The 18,929-nt window shown below is 44.0% G+C and overlaps 1 protein-coding gene across 4 annotated transcripts in view; it reads left to right on the top strand.

Moving 5' to 3' along the window:
• Positions 1–18,929, top strand: part of KCNU1 (potassium calcium-activated channel subfamily U member 1) — a 144,703-nt gene that overhangs the window by 111,263 nt on the left and 14,511 nt on the right. For all 4 annotated transcript variants that reach the window (XM_081523437.1, XM_081523432.1, XM_081523433.1 and 1 more), the window contains 4 exons: positions 5,750–5,846; positions 9,296–9,520; positions 11,011–11,197; positions 17,723–17,794. In XM_081523437.1, coding sequence (XP_081379563.1) covers positions 5,750–5,846; positions 9,296–9,520; positions 11,011–11,197; positions 17,723–17,794 — 581 coding nt within the window. The remainder of the gene's footprint in view (positions 1–5,749; positions 5,847–9,295; positions 9,521–11,010; positions 11,198–17,722; positions 17,795–18,929) is intronic.

The following is an 18,929-nucleotide window of genomic DNA, read 5'->3' as shown; positions in this document are numbered from 1 at the left end:
TTATTCCTTCTTCCCTAAGGTTCCCACATGAGAACCAAGAGGGCTTAGTGCTTTCCAGATAACCAGCCTGCTGTCAAAGTGTGTCACACCTCATGAGATTTTTAGACCTGGTGCACGGTTTCTGCTTCTTGCTGAAAAGGATGCAGTCCCTGAGGCCTTTCTCCGAGGGAAGGTGGGATAGAGCCTTCACTTTCCTCAACTCCCTCCACAGTTACTTGGTCCTGAAGGCTTCTCAGTGCTCCCGGGAGCCCTTTTCTGCTTGCCCATACACAGGTTCCTAGGTGAAAGGACTGCAAATTTTATCCATGTTTCTACACCTTAAGTTTCTCTCCAAGGTGAAAATAATGCTTTGAAATGAGTAAATGGCGACCGGGTGAAACCGAGAAAAATGAAATCATAATACGGCCATAAAGGCTCATATTCTGAAGTTTGACTCTAGCATGTGTGTGTGTGTGTGTGTGTGTGTGTGTGTGTGTGTGTGTGTATGGTGTATGTATACATGTGTAAGTTTGAGAGAGAGGCAAGGGGAAGCAGAGAGTAGGCAAAATGCCCTCACATTCCCCAATTTTAGGTGATTTCCTCTCTCCCAGAACACAAAAGATGGTAGTCCGAATTGACGATAAATGACTATTTCCGGGTTAAATATGAACTGCAAACCCTGTCACTATGCCTGTACTGAGTCCTTGGGGAGAAAGCAGCTGTAGCCCGCAAGATTTAAAATCCTCCGCAGCTCCAGAGGCATCTGGGACTGAAGATTGTCCCCTCCACCTTTGGTGAGAACTTGAACACTGCTTTCAAGAAGCAGTAGCAGTGGATTTTCCCAAAGATTGAACCTAGAAGGGCATTGGAGCTCCCGGACACAGGGACCCATCCTTCCTCTCCTCCCCAACACTCAGTCAAGGGACTTGTCCTTCTCCCTGTGCTAAGACTTGACAAAGCATGTTATTTTTATTCAACTCAAGTCTTGAGCAAAAAAATATATGGTTCTGCATCCAGGCCAGCAAACTCTCTCCTCAGAATTTACAAGACACCTGTGGAGTTTTAGAGATGTTTCAGGTGGAAGAGTTGCAAGCCAAAGTTTCCTAACACATCTAAAAATGAACCCTGCCAAAACAAGCCAAAAAAGGAACTGAGGGTGCCTTTTGAACTTTCTAATAGATATTGTGATCAGTGGAGGATCTCCTCTAGTGGCAGATCATTTTCAAGAATAATCGGAGTCAAGAATGTTTGTTGGAGGACACATGGAAGCTGACTTACACTCTGGGAAACCATGCTTCCTGACCTGGCCCTGAAACCTCGCCCACCTTGTACAGAGAGGTTTCCTTGCACGGCTGGATCTCTGTCACCTCAGGCGCCACCACTGGAAACCAAAGGCACGTGGTCCTTGTTTCTATTTTCCTTTTAAGCCAGGGGTCCCCACTCCCAGAATCTAAAGCCTGATAATCTGAGATGGAGCTGATGTAATAATGTTAAAAATAAAATGCATAATAAATGTAATGCACTTGAATCATTCCCAAACCATCCCCCCACTCAGTCTATGGAAAAAATCATCTTCCACAAAACCAGTCCAGGGCGCCAAAAAGATTGGAGATGGCTGCTAAGGGAGAGGATTCATACAAGATAGGTTGCTGTGGCCCAGGCATAATAGCAGTTTTCTTCAGAACGGTTCCAGAGAGCAGAGAGGAAAGAGCCTGCCTTCCTTAGCTGGGACAGGTCCAAGCTTGCGTTCTCAAGACAAGACGTTTGCTTCATGAATATCAAAGCAGCCTGAGGCAAGGCAGTTGTCAGCAAAGACTGCTGGCGGCTTCCTCCCTCTACCGCTCCGCATGCCCCAGGTAGGTGGCTGCCATCCTGTTTTTACCAAGCACACTAAACCCATCAGCTCCCGAGGGCAGGAGGCGAGACCTGACTCTGAGGACCTGTCCAAGTTCAACGCCTCCTGGGGTCTCCCAGCTGGAAGTTAGTTCTCCCATTTGGCTCGGACAACAAGAAGCCAGTCTTGGGACCAAACTCCCACCCTCGTCCCAAACAGGGCCCTCTCAGGGGACTCCCACCGTGTTTCTTGCCAGGCTCTCTTACACAGAAAGTGCCCTCACCCAAGAGGCTCCTCAGGTTGCTCTGATAACCTGGATGGTGCCCTGCGGCTACCTCTCCATCCAATAGAACCGGCCTTAATGTTCCCGTCCTGGTTTCCAAGTCCTCAAACTGCTGGTGCTGCACATTCTCATGGATGATTTATTCGTCTCTTTAGGGAAGTATATTTCTGCAAGATCATGTCATTTGTGAGGCATATGGCAGGAGGGAGCTTTAGTTAAGGGGTGGTGAACTGAATCGCATCAGGTTTTGCTTTGGCGAAGACACCAGATGGATGCCTTTATGATGAAGCGGGTCTCCTCCACCCTTCTCTTTAATGCCGGTCTCCAACAGGTGTTTCCTCTAAGGCCTATCTGTTTTCCATAACGTCGGAATGAAGAAAGACGTTGTCTGTGACAGCTTGCGTACATAGATCATGCTTTTTATTATGATAGAAATGTGTACAGTGACTTATTTGCTACTCTGAGTCAAGTTAAAATGTGCTTGGAAGGAGATCATCTTCCATTTGCCAAAAAGGCATTTCATTTCCAGACCAAGGACGCTTCATTCATTATATGGGGTGTGCTTGGGAGAGGAAGAACTAGAGGAAGCGGCAAAAAAAAAAAAAAAAAAAAAAAGAGCTGAAGAAAGTGAGCAGAAGAGTGGGGCAGTTGTTGTAGACTTGGGCGCTGAGGGCCACCTCCTGAAGTTAACTTAGCTACGTTATATTAGCACCTAAGGCATAGTGTCCAGAAAGCTACACGTGGCGGGAAAAAAAGATGCTATGAATGAGCAATACAGCCCGTTCTCCAAGTCCTGATAAAAATCAAAACCAGATATGGGTCTTTGGTCTGTTCCCCTTAACGATCACCATGGTCCTGTTTAGCCATCACCATTAAGAGCATGCCTGTTTGGCTCTTAGGATTCTGGGTTGGGGCTCATGACTTATGGATATTGAAACCACAAAAATCCACGTTAATTTGAATGAACAAGGTAGCTCATTTTGGTCAAGCTGACTTTGAGGCTTATATTACAATGTCTTCTGGCTAGGTAGATGACTGGAACCACTAAGCTTGTAGGGAGCTTAAATGGAGAAGAAAATTCAGAATTGCACCTAGTCCTTGGCTGATCTCATCAGCAATTAGCCTCTCTGCTTTTCCAAACCCTTCTCCAGTGCCTCAAACCTCCTACCTCAGCTTCTCTATCTGTGTCCTCTCTCTATCCCATCACTTTAGATCTGACATGCCAATCTAAGTTCCTTTGTCAGAAAAAATTATGGTTTTACATAGCAGTTTAGAAATTAACCTGGTCAAAGAGAGCAAAAATTGCTTGTTATCATGTTGGAGTCTGAGTCTTTGACCAGGTATCGAATAACAAGCTGTATTAATTCACAGAGAATACCCCTAACCCCTCAGCACAAAGAGAAATAGGTCATATTGCTCCATGGATAAATAGTAAAATCTCACAGGAGAATGCTGTCTTAAGCTGCTGGTTACCAGGGCTGAACCCATAGTGTGCCATGGTACAGTATGTTGGAAAAGGCATAGTAACAGACATGTTTAAATAAGTATAAGTAGTTAAGTAAATAGTAACGTTTCTGTGGTCAAAGAAGTGTGTGAAACACTGAATTACACAAATTTCAAATGATATCTCTTTTGCAAGACTTTTTAGAACCTTTCATATGCTAAGATGTGGGGTAAATTTCAAAGAGGAGTTACTGTTCTCAAAATTTATTTGCCTACAGAAAACATTTCCTAGGGACTTCTCCAGTTGTTCACATTATGGAGTATTTTGGAAAAGCTTATAGTGTTAGAATGCTATGCTATGCTATGCTATGCTAAGTCGCTTCAGTCGTGTCCGACTCTGTGCGACCCGATAGACGGCAGCTCACCAGGCTCCACCGTCCCTAGGATTCTCCAGGCAAGAATACTGGAGTGGGTTGCCATTTCTTTCTCCAGTGCATGAAAGGGAAAAGTGAAAGTGAAGTCGCTCAGTCGTGTCCAACTCTTAGCGACCCCGTGGACTGTAGCCTACCAGGCTCCTCCGTCCATGGGATTTTCCAGGCAAGAGTACTGGAGTGGGGAGCCATTGCCTTCTCCGAGTGTTAGAATAGGGCTGACTAATACTGTGGTAGCAACCATGAAACCTTAGCAGCTTAGCACAACCCGTATTTCTTGTTCATGTTACATGTCCAACATGGGCCAGGAAGGCAAGGAATCAGCTCCACATAGTCACTCATTTACTGAGGCTGGTCATCTCTGCAATGGGTTAGGAGGAGGTATGGAGGCTTACCTGAGGACTTCTCCCTATGTCAGCCATCACTGCTCACATGTCATTGGCCAGAACGAACCACGTGGCCTCACCTAACCCGTCCATCTGCTAAGGCAGGAAAGGAGAATGGGAAATTGTGAATACCAGTCATCTCAACCTCGTCACTATATTCAAGTGTCGGGTTTACAGTCTGTTAGCTCTTTGACTTTTATCCGTAAACTAAGGGGTAAAGTCTCGAAAGAGACAGAAATGCTCAGCAGATATTTCAAATGCTTCCCATTTCCTCAGCCCCATAGAGCCTGCAGGAGCCCCGAGACTTGTTCTGGCCAGTGAAATGTGAGGTACAATGGCTGGTTGACTTGGACCAAGGCAGTTAAATGCCTGAGCCTGACTCTCTCATCTCTTTCTCTTCTCTTGCCTTGATGACAAAGGAGGACATGTGTTCCAGGGTGGGGCATGCCAATAAATTTAATATGGTAGATTCTCTTTCCCTCTAAGACTCTGAGTGACTGTGTGGAGCAGAGACACCTGTTCACCTCAGTAAAATGAATAGTGTGTGTGAGAAACAACCCGTGTTGGGTTAAGCCCTTGGGATTTTGAGGTTGTTTCTGCAGCCTGTGCCTGGATTCTCTCAACTTGAATAGTCCTTTCTAACCCAAACCTCTCACAGGCACATATTCCTTAGGATGGAAGTGGAATTTTTCCAAGCCTCCTCCAACCTTTTTGGTGATTGACTGTATGGCATTACAAGTGTTGTGGCTGACTGCACTCTGGGGCGATCACATGGAAGGCTTTGCCAAGACTTAGACCAAGGTTTGAGCAAGTTTTAGTCAAATGCAGGCCAGTGACGCAAGCTGTAAAGGATGCAAAATGCATTTAATGAGTAAGGATGTTTCAACCGAGACCCATAAGAAAAGATCGGGACAGGAGAGGAGAAGAAAACAGGCTAAGAAGAGAGGTATACCACTCATGACTGGATCGCATAACGCTTTAAGTTCTACATTCAGGTGCACAAAACATCTCTCGTGATCTCTCCCAAGCAGCAGTAGCGTCACAACAGTAACAAAACTAAGGGCAATACTTAAGTAGATGTAGTAACTACCTTTAGAACACATCTAATCTAAGGTAAAAAGAGAGACTGGTGTGTCACACACACACACACACACACACACACACACACAATTCTCGTTGGCTTTTGCCCAAAGTGCTTAATGTGCCTTCAGCTCTGAAGACATTGAACCCTTGCAGTCCTTCAGACATGAATTTGTTCTGGAATCTCACAGACCTAAGGTTGCTTTCCTTGTGTTGTTCACTCTGGGCTCGAGGCTCTAATGAGTTTGGCATCTGGCATTGTTAACCAGAGCCCCGAGTGTTCCCAGGCTAATTCTCCATTCTCCACATTTAGGGCTTTTTCCTACGAAACGGAAGAGGAGTCTGACCGCCTTGATAGCAGCGGCATGTTTCACTGGTGCAGAGCCACTCCTTTGAGCAAAATGATTCTGGTAGGTGACCTGGTTCCAAATCTCAGAGGAAATAGAGCTCCTCTTAGGGTAGACGATGTCCTCTTGCTAGTCATAAGCACCTGCCCTTTCTCTTTGTAAACTGTGCATTTTGAATGAAAAATACAACCTCACGAGTCATCTAAATGTATGCAAGGTAACAGATGGGGCATTTGACAACAACCTTGTGGGTAATATGCCAGGGTTTAAAACACTTTAGCTCAGATTCTCCAACCACCTTCTCCCTCCTTTGATAGTTCAGCTGAGTCAGTTATTCAGAATAATGTTCTCCTGAAACTTTGCTGTTTTGCTAGTAAATCTGGTTAATTTACATGCACCAGGGGAACATACTATTTACAAGAACTCTGCAGTCTTTCCTTTTTTTTAAAGTAGATAAATGTTTCCTTACTTTATTGTTTTCAAAGTTGGGATTTTTTATAGTATTTTTTCTTAAAGCTGGTTATGCTGATACTGAATGTATTAGCCAAGGATGTGGCTCTGTAGTGCTTGGTCCTCCCCCGCCACACAGCATGAGTGAATCCATATAGATGTAGAATTCCGTCCTTGACTCTGTCCTCCCAAGGAGACAAACTTAACTCAGTTCACTGAAATGCCAGCAACCAAGATGTAAACACCTCAGATCCTAATCCCAGGCTCTGACACCTACTTTCTCAACCCCCATCTATTCTCAGAGTTGGAAACTCAAGTACGATCTCAGTGGTTTACTTTCAAGCAGTAGCTGGTAAATTTAACTAACAAAAAGTTAGGTTTCTTTTTATTTAAAATAAGCTAATAAAAGATTACTCACATGTTGTAAGAACCCTGTATAATTTGTTCAACTATGACTAATTGATAACTATGTATTTTTCTTGCTTTCCAAAAATAGTTTAGTTCACTTTTTTCTGTTACACACACACACACACACACACACACACACAATCCTTGTGCTCAGTGCCAATGTCCTGACAAAATATGTTCCAGTTCTTGTAAAAAGCATAATCAATCATTTGATCAGAAGCACAAAATTGTCAGAGCTGTCATATCAACTGGAAAACTATTAGGACTGCTGAAGCTCACCCATTTTAGCAAGTATGTCTTATTTTAAACGAAACAAACATCCGTTGAGCAGGAAGGCAAACATGTTCTCAGTGGGAAGGACATCTTTAGAAAGGGTGGGAGGTGACTGCAGATGGAAGCATTCAAGAGACCAAGAGATGGAAATAGCAGATGTTTCTTTATCCCCTGTTTAGTAAGTCCCCAGATAGGTTGCTCTGAGAGATGTCCCCTTGTGGCACTTGATGTGAAATATAACCAAGTCTTCTGATGAATTTAGACGGGCTTCTAGTTTAAGAGGTTCTAAGAGTTTTGAAACTGTGACCATAGAGGAGAGATGAATAGGTTGCAAGTTTCTGGCCTACTTTGAACTTGGTTCAGTTTGCAGAAAAGTCCAGCGGAAGTTGTCAATTTGTTACTTGGAGCAAATAGTGCACTTTCCCACCGAAGCCACCGTCCTTCTCAATGGGAAGACAGCTTTGTGCCACAGTTCCCGGGAGATATTGCCCTGCTAGCTGTGCCCATTAATGCACTGTGCCATGTATCTTGTTCCTAATTGTTTAGTTCTACTCAGAAGAACAATTTCTGGACTTCAGACCTGCTCCATTAAATACTGTTAGAGGCTTCATTATTCAAGTTAAAATGAATCAGATTAGCCAGAGACAATTATTTAATGGATTTGGTTAAGATTCATATCACTCTCTAGAAAGGATCTCCAGATGAGTAGCTTCGTGTCTCCTCACGGGGCCATTCCCTTCAGAAAGAGTATTTGCCAGTCTATGCTAATAGAACAAACTCCAATTGTTGAGATGTCAGATGTGACTTATCCATCCTGTTAAATTTCAACAGCCCCTGTTTCACAGAAGCTTGTCCTTTAACCAGTGATGAACTGGCATAAGGATGAATGATACATCCCTTTGAAATATTTTGAGTCTTCGTCTACTCAGGAATGTTGAACACTCTCAAGCAGAAAGGGCTTGTCAATACATTAACAAGTTCTCTACCAGTTTCCAAGAGTCCTTCTCTGAAAATCTAGGATTTCAGTGGGATTCAGATGGGGTTAAATAGTTATTGAAAACAGTTAAAGACAGAAGTACTGAAATTTCAACCTATTATTCAATTTCCACAACAGAATTAACTTTTATTTTTAAATCATTTAAATGTAAAGAAATTGGGGGTTAGAGAGCCTAGCTAGTTTATGGCCATACATGAATGATGACCAGAATACAAAATCAGTGCTTTTTCTACCCATTCCAGCGCCATGAGAGATGACATTGACTCATTCCCTGAAATCAATCACAGAGACTTAAAATGTTTCTCACAGAAATATTCCTTTAAAAAATATTCCTTTCAATAAGAGTGACACTTACTGTTTTTAAAAGTCTCTGTGAATGTGGGAGAAACCTGATCTAAATATCTGTCACATATATTATTTTGTCTTCAGCTTAAAAGTATAGGGGAGATGCTAAAAATCGGCCATGCTGATAAGATTCTGAGGACATATTCAGATGATTGAGATGAAATAGAATGTTTGTAACCTTTTATTTTGTGCATTTTTCATGATAAATTTCCTCAACTCTGGAGTTCTCTTGAATCCATTCAGTGTAGCAGGTGGAACCACATGAAGTTGCCAATAGTCAACCATTTTTGACCCAGAAGAAGGCAATTTCATATGGTTCAAATTAATATATGCATTTTCATGTGTATGAAAATCCACTGAAAACTGCATCCTACCATACAACTTGGTGTAATTTTCAAGGTTCACTAGAAAACAGAAGTTTAGCAACAGGATTTGGGATGTTTTAAGTTTTCAGGGAGTTGTACGATAGTATGTGTGTGTGTGTGTGTGTTAGTTGCTCAGTCACGTCCGACTCTTTGCAACCCCATGGACTATAGCCAGCCAGGCTCCCATGTCCATGGAATTCTCCAGATAAGAATACTGGAGTGGGTTGCCATTCCCTTCTCTAGGGGATCTTCCTGAGCGAGGGATCAAACTCAGGTCTCTTATATTGTAGGCAGATTCTTTACCATCTGAGCTACCAGGGAAGCCCACCATAGCATATATGAGACTAAAAACATGTCATGAAAATGAGAGTTATTTTCCCCATTTGGTTCAGTGGTTTCACAACTTGAGGAATGATACCAATCTGAGTTTTCACCGAGGCACTCCAAGCTAATATAAAGCTGGAAAAAGTGAAATAAGCAGGAACACCATGAAAAGATATAAAGTATAATTGCCCATGTTCCATGTTATTAGGAGAATTTGCAGAATCTGATTACCATTATGAAAGTGCTAGTGTTAATATACCTGGAAGAGTTGGAAAGTGGGGAAGGAGCCTTCTTTAAGGGACTGTCATCTTTTCTCTAAAACTGACCAGAGTATGCCTGCTTATGCTTAGAAACGAACTGACAAGGCAAAATACGAGTTTCGGAACCACATTGTAGCGTGTATCTTTGGAGATGCCCACTCGACACTGATGGGACTTCGGAATTTTGTGATGCCGTTGAGAGCTAGCAGCTATACCCGTCAGGAGCTGAAGGACATTGTGTTCGTTGGGTCTCTGGATTACCTGCAGAGAGAATGGCGATTTATCCGGAATTTTCCCCAGATATACATTCTGCCTGTAAGTGTCACAGTAAGGAATAGTGAATGTTTATAATAATAATAATAATAACGTTATATTATATATATTATTATAATAATACTAGTTAGGATTAATCATGATAATAATAATACATCAATAATGTATTATACAGTATTTTATATACTTATACAGTGCTTACTGGTACCAGAAACGGTTTGAAGCAGGTTGCACATACTAATTCACTTAACCCTCCAAATAACCCCATAGTATAAATTTTAAGGATGTTGAACTATAGGCACAGAAAAGTTACCTGTCCAAGTTTACACAGTGGGTAAGTAGCTGGACTAGGATTTAAATCAACCTATTTTCATGTTCATGTTAATGATTATGTGTGTGGCCTTTATATAAAGAGTTTCTTTGCATTTCTGAATCTGATTCTGACCTAGTGTCTACACCTGAGCTGATCCTATCCAGCCTTTCTAGGCTGTGCTCTAACTTTCTCATTGTTTCTGCAAAGTCATCTTTTATGGAGCATATAATGCCATGTGGTCCTTGACAGATGTATGAAAAGGAGGAATTCTGAGAAATGGGTCCATTATGCACCTGTGGCATTGTGCGTTGTAATTGTCTTTACTCTGAACAACATAGATCTGTATCTCATTATATGCCAATTTTCCTGGATTAAAATATACATAGGCAGTGTGAGATGCACCAAAGCATTTGATTTTTCAAGAAATGCTACAATATGTCAGAAATATTCTTTAAAAGCAGTTGTCTCAGGAAGCAAGTTGTATTCCTTTTTAAAAAGTCACCATAAAATTCACTGCACCACCCTTTACCTCAGTCCATAGAAAGGGAGGAAAGAAAATGACCAGAAGTCTCCAGGTTCAGCTGGTGTCAGAAATCACCAGTAACTGCATCTCAGCCACCTAATGGTGGGACCAGATCTCTCCCTATTTCTCCACCAAAGGAGCAACTGCCACTTTACTAATTAATCCAGGTTCCAGGTGGGGCCACCTACAAGCAAAATTGTGAGGATGCAGAGGTAACCTTTAAATCTTTAGATGTGATGTTTTTCCTCACCACTGTTATCCTTAGCTGTTGTTGTTCAGTTGCTCAGTCATGACCGGCTCTTTGCAACCCCATGGACTGTAGCACGCCAGGCTTCCCTGTCCTTCACTATCTCCGGACATTTGCTCACATTCATGTCCATTGAATTGACAATGCCATCCAACCATCTCATCCTCTGTCATCCCCTTCTCCTCCCACTCGAGTCATCTAGGTGGGTTTAGACTTCTCTCTCACCCTCCCTTTTATCTCATCCAGATGTGATCTCAGAAGGGGTCTGCAAAATTTAGTCATACTCAGATATTCATGAAGATAAGGCTAAAAGGAGCAAATATCAGGTAACTCCATCTTAAAACCAAGCCAGGAGAAGCTGGAGAAACTTTGATTCAGAAGCTTGCATCATCCCCAGTGTAGCACCACCATCTGAGAAGTGTCCCCTCGACCCGGTTTTCTCTCTTTAGGGATCTGCACTGTATTCTGTAGACCTCCACGTCGTCAACATAGAGGAATGTTCCATGTGTGCTGTCTTCTCTTCCTCCTGTAAGTCACCCAGCAGCCCGACTTTGGTGGACACAGAGCCCATCATGGCCACGCTCAACATCGGATCCATGCGAATTAGCTGCAAAGCCCAGACACCCTCAGGGCCACGTAAGGACCACACCCTGATAGAAAGAGGCTGGAGAGGATAGGGTGAGGAAAGAGAGTCAGCTCCTCTCTAAAACACACTAATGATAGGGAGGAGGAGAAATGGAGCCAGATGGCTTATAAAAGCCCGTCCAGCTCTGAGAATTCTGTACTAGGATTAGTGGACCATTCAGCCCCGGGGAACCCTAGTCCAGTGAAAAGTGATGGGCCTCTCCTAACTGGAACGCGCCTAACGCTGTTTTCTCATATTAAGGAAAATCATGGAGTCGTAAGTGCTGTTTATTGTTACGAATCAATTATCAGTGAATATAGCCATTGGTATTTCATTATTGTTAATAACAGGTATTATTATTGCCAGTTAGTTCTCGTTGGAGCTAGTAGATGTTCAAGTTACTATTCTTAGTTTTGTGCTTGGAGAGAACGAAGCCTAACTCTATTTCAATCTTCAAGATACTTTCACTACATGAATTTTTAGAAGATTAGCGCTAAAGTCCTTTCCAATTTCTGTAGACTAAAAGTGTCACATTTCAGCTTCAGGTTGGGAAGAGATGGTGAGAACTGGGGAAATCTCTTCAGGATGGGGTTTGTGTCTCCTTTGTACTCCTCTCGGTACAATTATGGTCACTCTGTAGATGCCTGAAGTGAAAATCACTCAGTCATAAACTCTTTGTGACCCCTTGGACTATAGAGTTCATGGAATTCTCCAGGCCAGAACACTGGAGTGGGTAGCCTTTCCCTTCTCCAGGGGATCTTCCCAACCTAGAGATCGAACCCAGGTCTCCCGCATGGCAGGCAGATTCTTTACCAGCTGAGTTACAAGGGAAGCCCTTGTGAAGCATCTGTGGATGCGTAACACGCACTTATTAGATCAAAGTGAGTGAGCCAGTAGGTGGACTCTGAGGAGTTTCCATGCACCTCACTTGCCCAAAATGTGCTTCAGGTATGTTCCTGTGGCAGACTCGTGGCTTTCCTTCTCCCCGAAATGGGAAAAGGCTTAGCTATCAGTCCACTTCTGAAAATTGACGACTAGCCACTTAACCTAATATGAAAGTATTATTGGTGAATAATTTTCAGTATTTAGAACAGATTTTCAATTCATGAAGTGAACATAACCCTTGGTTGGAGATGCCTCCCCACCCCAGATCCAGCTGTTTCCCTTGGGGACGTGGATGCTTTGTATTAAGATCGGGAGCTCCGTCCTCCAACCACGTGGCTTGCTGACTGCAGCTGTTCTACTTCACGTGGAGCTTGAACAGGGCAGACAGTCAGCCTTCACAAGGCTTTCCTGGTCATGACAGTGGATGGACACGTTCACGAGTGCAATCAGGAAACCACAAAAACACTCTCTGACCCCTAGTACTGTTGCTAGGAAGGAAAATGGAGGGCTCTTGGGACAAAGAAATGAGTGAATAATCTCGTCAAATCTTTGGTGGGTGAATTAAGTCAGCTACTGCATAGACCTGCAGTACACAGCCAAATACCACTCAACCTAAACCAGAGTTTCAGGGGCTTTTTTTAAGTGAAACTGATAGCAAAGCACTTTCTGGATATCAAACTACATTGAAAATCCTCACTAAGAAAGTATGAGCCATACCTCTGCTGAGCTAATCTGGAGATGCATAAAAATGACATTGTGTTCTGTACGTCAGTCCTTAGCTTAGCAATTAGGATACTCAGATTTACACAAAATTTGTATGGTGTGTTTGTGTGTGTGTGTGTGTATCATGCTTTCTACTTTCTAAAATTGGACAGAGAAGTATTCACTCTGAGGGCAGTGTCATCAATATACAGATGAGAATGCTCACTCAGTGAAAGCTGGGGGTGGACTGTCATAAGCCACCTAGCTAATCATCGGGTGACTTGTCCTTCCAGTATTTTTTAATCTTACATCCTATACAGGCTAAAACATATATAAACCTGTGATTTTACTTCTAGTTTCTTTTACTATGTATCTGGTGATTCTTATCCTCTCATTTATGCATTTATTCCTTCAACAAGAATGTATTCATTTTGTATGTGTCACATACTCTGCTGCAGACTAGGTTACCCTTAAAGGAGCAAATGATGGGTTTAGTAGAAAGAAGGAGAGAAGAGAGAGGGGGAAAGGGTTGGGAGGGAGAAAGAGACGATGAAGGGATGTCAGAGTGTTCGAATCATGAAGGATGAGTAGGTGCTCTCCCCAATGACAAAAGGGACAGTTTAGAGAAAAATATATTGTGTAGACGTTGCATGTTTCCTGTGTGGTTGTCAATACACCCATTGTGTGATAAGGAAATAGAGGTCCAGACAGGCTCTCCTGTGCTACCTAAGAGAGGTAGCAGCAGTAAACTCACATTGTGGGCACACGGGAATAGCCAAAGACTGTCACTCAGAAGCCTCATCAGTTGTTCTGGCATCACAGGAATCTCCCTGGAGTTTGCATAGAGAAATTCCCAACCCTCAGAGAAGCCTGATGGGTTCTCTTAACCATTCTTCCCATTTCATACTAATACTCGCCTTGCACCAGACCAAGCAGTGGTGATGGGAATTATCACCTCCAAGAACTGAGAGTGTAAAGGATCCTACAATTTCACAGTTGTAGAAGGGAGGGAGACAAAGGCAAGGAGGGAGAAAAGCTCTTCCACACTGAGCACCAACATGTGTCTAGCATCCTGGCAATTTTTTTTTCCTTCCTCTAAGACAGTGGTTCCCAACCAGGGGCAGTTTTGCCCCCAGAGGTCAGCTGACAATGTCTGGAGACAGTTTTGGTTATCACGACTTGTGGGGGGGGTGGGGGTTGCTGTTGGCATCTAGTGGGTAGAGGTCAGAGATGCTGCTAAATATCCTGCAGTGTACAAGTACAAAACGTCAATAGGATCAAGCCTGAGAAATCTTGCTCTGGACATGTCTGCCGAGCCTTTTGTGGCATCAGCGGGCTTTTCCATATTTTCATGATCATGACAAAGTTACACATAAAACTTATCTAGGACCAGCAAGGCTATTGCATCCAGTGGTCCCCCAAGGGACGTTGGACATGGAAGGACAGAGAGACTGAAGTCTCACTAAAGGACGACATCATGGAAAACTTTAGATTTTTCAGCTGATGCTCTAATTACTGCCCTGTCATGTAACAAGAACAGGTTGGCAAACCTAGGTACTGAACTAAATAATCTGTGGCATAATCTAAACATATAACGGTAATTAAGTCTGACAACTTAATATGCTACTGAAATTTAAACGTACAGCAGTAATCTACAATTAAGCAATCTTTTGTAATAGCACCCTGCCAGCCTGGAAGATTTCAGGTATAATACTGTGTACTACTAGGTGGCAAAAATATTGACATTAGTAGAATGTACCCAGGCTGTCATCAGATACATATTCAAATTACCATTCACATTCACCGTTACTTTACAAGGAAGGATGGAGTTCAGGCAGAAACTGTTTCTGTTCCCCAGCTGGTGTCAGAGCAGATACTTACGCAGTTACACCAGCTGATGTGGACATGTCTCTATCCAAGAAGAACATTTGCCTCTGAAAGTCAGGATTTTCCAAGCCGTTTTAGAGGGAATTGGAATCAGAAAGTGGAATTCAAAGGAGCATTTCCCCTTTGAGAGAAACTGATCTCAGTGTTTTATTGAAAATGCCAACCAAACCTTGTATATTTTAATAGGGCTACAAAGAAGCCCTGAAAAGAGCATGGGCTTTGAAGGAGGTACTAACTGATGTGTAAGAACCCATCCATCCTTTGCAAGCCATATAATCTTGGGCAAAGTATATAAACCCTGAGTCAGTTTCCTTGTCTTCAAAAGTGATCTCACTCGACATAATTTATAGATTCAATGTCACCATTTGATGTCATCATTCTTGCTTCCTTGCCATTTCTACTGCTCACAGCAGCCAGAGGGATGTGTTACAAATATTTATTGGATAATGTCAGTTTCCTCCCTTCAGTCTTATAATGGCAACCCATAACAGTTATAGGAAAACCATGTAGGATCTTGCAGGCCAGTAAGGAGCTTGAACTTCCTCCTCGTTCAGCCTGTTTATACTGGCTCTTTCCTGCCTTTAGTCCCCTCCGGTTGGATGTCTTTTGCTCGTCACTCAGGATGGCATTTCAATGTCAGAGAAACCTCTTCAAACCCTGAGTAAGGCCACCTCCCCGTGTCAGTCACTAATCCTGAAAGCTCAGTTAGTTCAGTCGCTCAGTCGTGTCCAACTCTTTGCGACCCCGTGAATTGCAGCACGCCAGGCCTCCCTGTCCATCACCAACTCCCGGGAAAGTTGGGGTTTTTTCACAGTGCTCTTCACTATCTGAAAATATTTTGTTTATTTGCAACACATAGTAATTGGGGAAAGGACTGTTCACAGTTCTAACCTGGAGCCAACGCTCCTTAAAAAATTGTAGACAGAGGACAGGTAGGAAGGAGACGAGGGTGGAAAGAAGGAAGGAAGAGAGGGAGGGAGGGAGGAAAGAAGGACGGAAGGAAGGAAAGGGACATAAAGCAGATAAAACACCTTGTGTGGCTCTGAAAATCAAATAGAATCCCAGTTCCCTCAAGCCTCTCTGCATTATGACAATCCTAGAAATTTAAGAAAAAGAGTTGAGTGTATTCAGGCCCCATCAGCAATAAGATTTCCCAGTGAGTTTGGATATCTGATCTCTAGCCATCGAGGAAACCCTCCTCTTTAATAGCTGAGTGGATGAGGTTTGCCCCAGGGCGTCTGTTTCCCCCAAGAAAGCTAAAGGGTTTTGCTAAAGTCCTAAGGCCTTTTCCTTCCGGTCCTGTTAACTGCATGAGTTGGCTTCCCCCTGTGTCGCTTCTGTGTTCACCCTAAATCTACTCAGAATTTTGGTGGCAATCAGAAATGTATTCGGCTCTACTCCGCATTAACCAGGAGTGGCCCTTTTACTGACTGTTTCTGGGGGAGATGGGAGAGGTGGTAAACATTGCAGAGCTTAGCATTCCATCTGGGAACAAAACCTCCCTCTGGATTTTCCCATTTCCCCACCCCATCTCAGTGGCCAGCTTTCCCACCACCACACCTCGGTCTGTTTCTCAGACTCTCTTACCAACCTTGTTCATCTCACTCTCCCTCCCCACCACTTCCCTGGCTTAGGAAACAAAAGATTCTCCACATATTTCACCTTCTTCCAAGGCAACAGAGACTCTTGATGACAAGTATAATGTTAACTTTCAGGATATTTTTTCCCTCTTACATGCATAGTTTTCTCAGTAAAGTTCAAGAAAGGTAATGAGCATTTTTTTGGTTGTTTTGGCTGCACTGGGTCTTAGCTGGGGCACACGGCACTCAAGATCTTTAGTTTCGGAATGCGAGATCTAGTTCTCTGACTAGGGATCGAACCCAGGCCCCCTGCATTGGGACCCCAGAGTCTTCACCACTGGACCGCCAGGGAAGTCCCTAACCAGCAGTTTTAAAGCAGAACTCCTGATGAGAGCATCATGTATTTGTTTTGCTTGGTTGTGTTTCTTTGTTTTTAATCAGGATCCTAGATTCCTGTTTTTCTCTTCCGTTTTCTTTCTTTACCTTTTTCGAGGGTTTAACTTGGAGACCAAGACTCTGGTATCATTCTTGTTTTTGAAACTCCTCATTTGTCAGCACGAGCTCAGGCTCTGTTCCGGGCCAGGGGTGGGCACCGAATCTCTTTGGCATTCGAGGCTCGTGGACAGAGAGGAAGGGCCTTGTCTCCTAAGGCAGGAACTGAAAGCAAAGGACAGAGGCCCCTGTGACCTCCAGTCCCAGTCTTTAAGGCATTCCCGAGACGTTACAGATTGGGAAGACCAACTAGACCTGGAAGGCAGGCAGTCTTGCTGAAGAAGAAAGAGGGTGTGGGCAGAGCCTCAGGCCCGGAGGACCCCAAAGAGGCAGGAGCACCAGGAGCCGGAAGTGGCCCAGTGGGCATGTATCCCCAGGCGCTCCTGGGGAGGCACTCCTGCTTATTCACAGTTTCCTGAAAGTTCTACAAGCAAACAGATGTGGTTTGAGGCACTGCCTGCCTGAGCCATCACTCAGGACCCCACATGGTGCAGAACAATCGTATTTAAACTTTGTTTGCCAATCAACAACTATGGGGAGAGAGCCACCTGTTTTTGCAATTCACCTGAACTGTCATTTAGGACGGGGGTCCCCAACCTCTGGGCCACGGACTGGTATCCCCTGTCATATCAGCGGTGGGGCTTTAGATTAGACATAAAGTGTGCGATAAATGTAATGCACTTGAATCATCCCGAAACCATCCCATGGAAAAATTGTCTTCCGTGAAACCAGTCCCTGGTGCCAAAAAAAGTTGAGGACTGCTGATTTAGGAAACACACACACACACACACACACACACACACACACACACACACACACCACTAAACTGTAAAGCAGAGGCTGAGACAAAAGGATTTGGGATTTGGGCGTGAGGGTCAGTTTGCTAAGATAAAGCACCAAGAGCCACAGTGTGCTTCCGCATCCTGGTCTGTCACCAGCCACCACATTTACGTTTATCGATCCCTTTCCTCCCTGTTGTCTGTTCTGCAGAGTTTGCCCAGTGCTTCAGTAGCAATCCCAGGAAATCAAAGTACCGAAGGATCCCCATTATCACCGAACTGAGTAAGTTGTGTTTCAAGGGCAGAATTCAAGGGAGAAGTCTTTACCTGTGTGCTCAATGTCTCGGGGTTGCCTTTAGGATCCACCGTCAAAAGACTGAGGACCCAGAAGGAGGCCGAGAGACCATTCTGTGCTTGCAGGATGTTATATTAGGTTTTTGTTCCATCGGTGATGTTGACATCATCCAGCAGAGCCTGTCGTGTGTGTGTGTGTGTGTGTGTGTTGGGGGGGGCGTGGTTGGGGCAGAAGTGGCTCCTGCCTTCCCCACTCCTGCAGTTTCCGGGGGAAGGAGGCCAGCACCCGGCTCAGCCTCTTTCAGAGGGAATCCCCCAGGGGAGGGGACATTGATTTGAAAACTGCAAGAAAGGCTTTCCCTAAACCAGCTTATCTGCCCATCAGGCTCCTTCCTCCCCTGTGGTGACCCCAGGGCAGGCACTGGGGTGAAGCTAGTGAGGCCCCGGGGTGCAGACTTTAGGAAGAGGCTTGCCCCTGAGTCCCCTGTGTCTTCTTGATCCCAGCCTTGAGCAGTGCTCTTATAAAACAGAAATGCTCCATAGCAGAAATAACAGACCAAGCTGTTACCTCTCATCAATAACTTATGGAAAACAAACATATATGGAACTTCCCCAGATGTGAGCAGCCCCAGGGGCAGCAAGAAAGGCAGAGAAGGTGGGTGCCCGAGGACATTGTGGGGGTATTTGTAAGGCACTCAGGGAGACCCTGGATTTAATACTGGTAATAGTTGGTGAGAAAAGGGGAAGTTACGGAAGAGGGGGTGGTACCTTTAACACAAGTTGGATCAGTTCAAAGTCAGTCTCTAAAGTTGGCCCTGGGCATGAGATTTGACTTGATTCAAGAGTGTTAACAAATGTTTTAGTGGGAATTTTATGATTCAGAGTATGTAAGCCAAATGAAACTTTAACCAAACAGATGAACAGACCTCATAGTTCCCGAAATGAAGCAGGTGAACATAGAGAGGATCCAGTGGGTGACACTGCTACGTGGTTTGGGAGCGGCTGTGCATAGGAAGGTGGGCAACAGTCTGGTCCCTGCGCCCTGGAGCCCATGCTCTCCAAATCCAGGTTGGAAGATCTCAGATCCCTTGAGTCTGACTCATACCTGCCAGTCTGTCTATAAC

The sequence above is a fragment of the Giraffa tippelskirchi genome, chromosome 8, assembly GCF_054371585.1.
Source record: "Giraffa tippelskirchi isolate mGirTip1 chromosome 8, T2T-mGirTip1v1.2.pri, whole genome shotgun sequence".
Taxonomy (NCBI): domain Eukaryota; kingdom Metazoa; phylum Chordata; class Mammalia; order Artiodactyla; family Giraffidae; genus Giraffa; species Giraffa tippelskirchi.
This window is presented reverse-complemented; position numbering and strand designations above follow the sequence as displayed.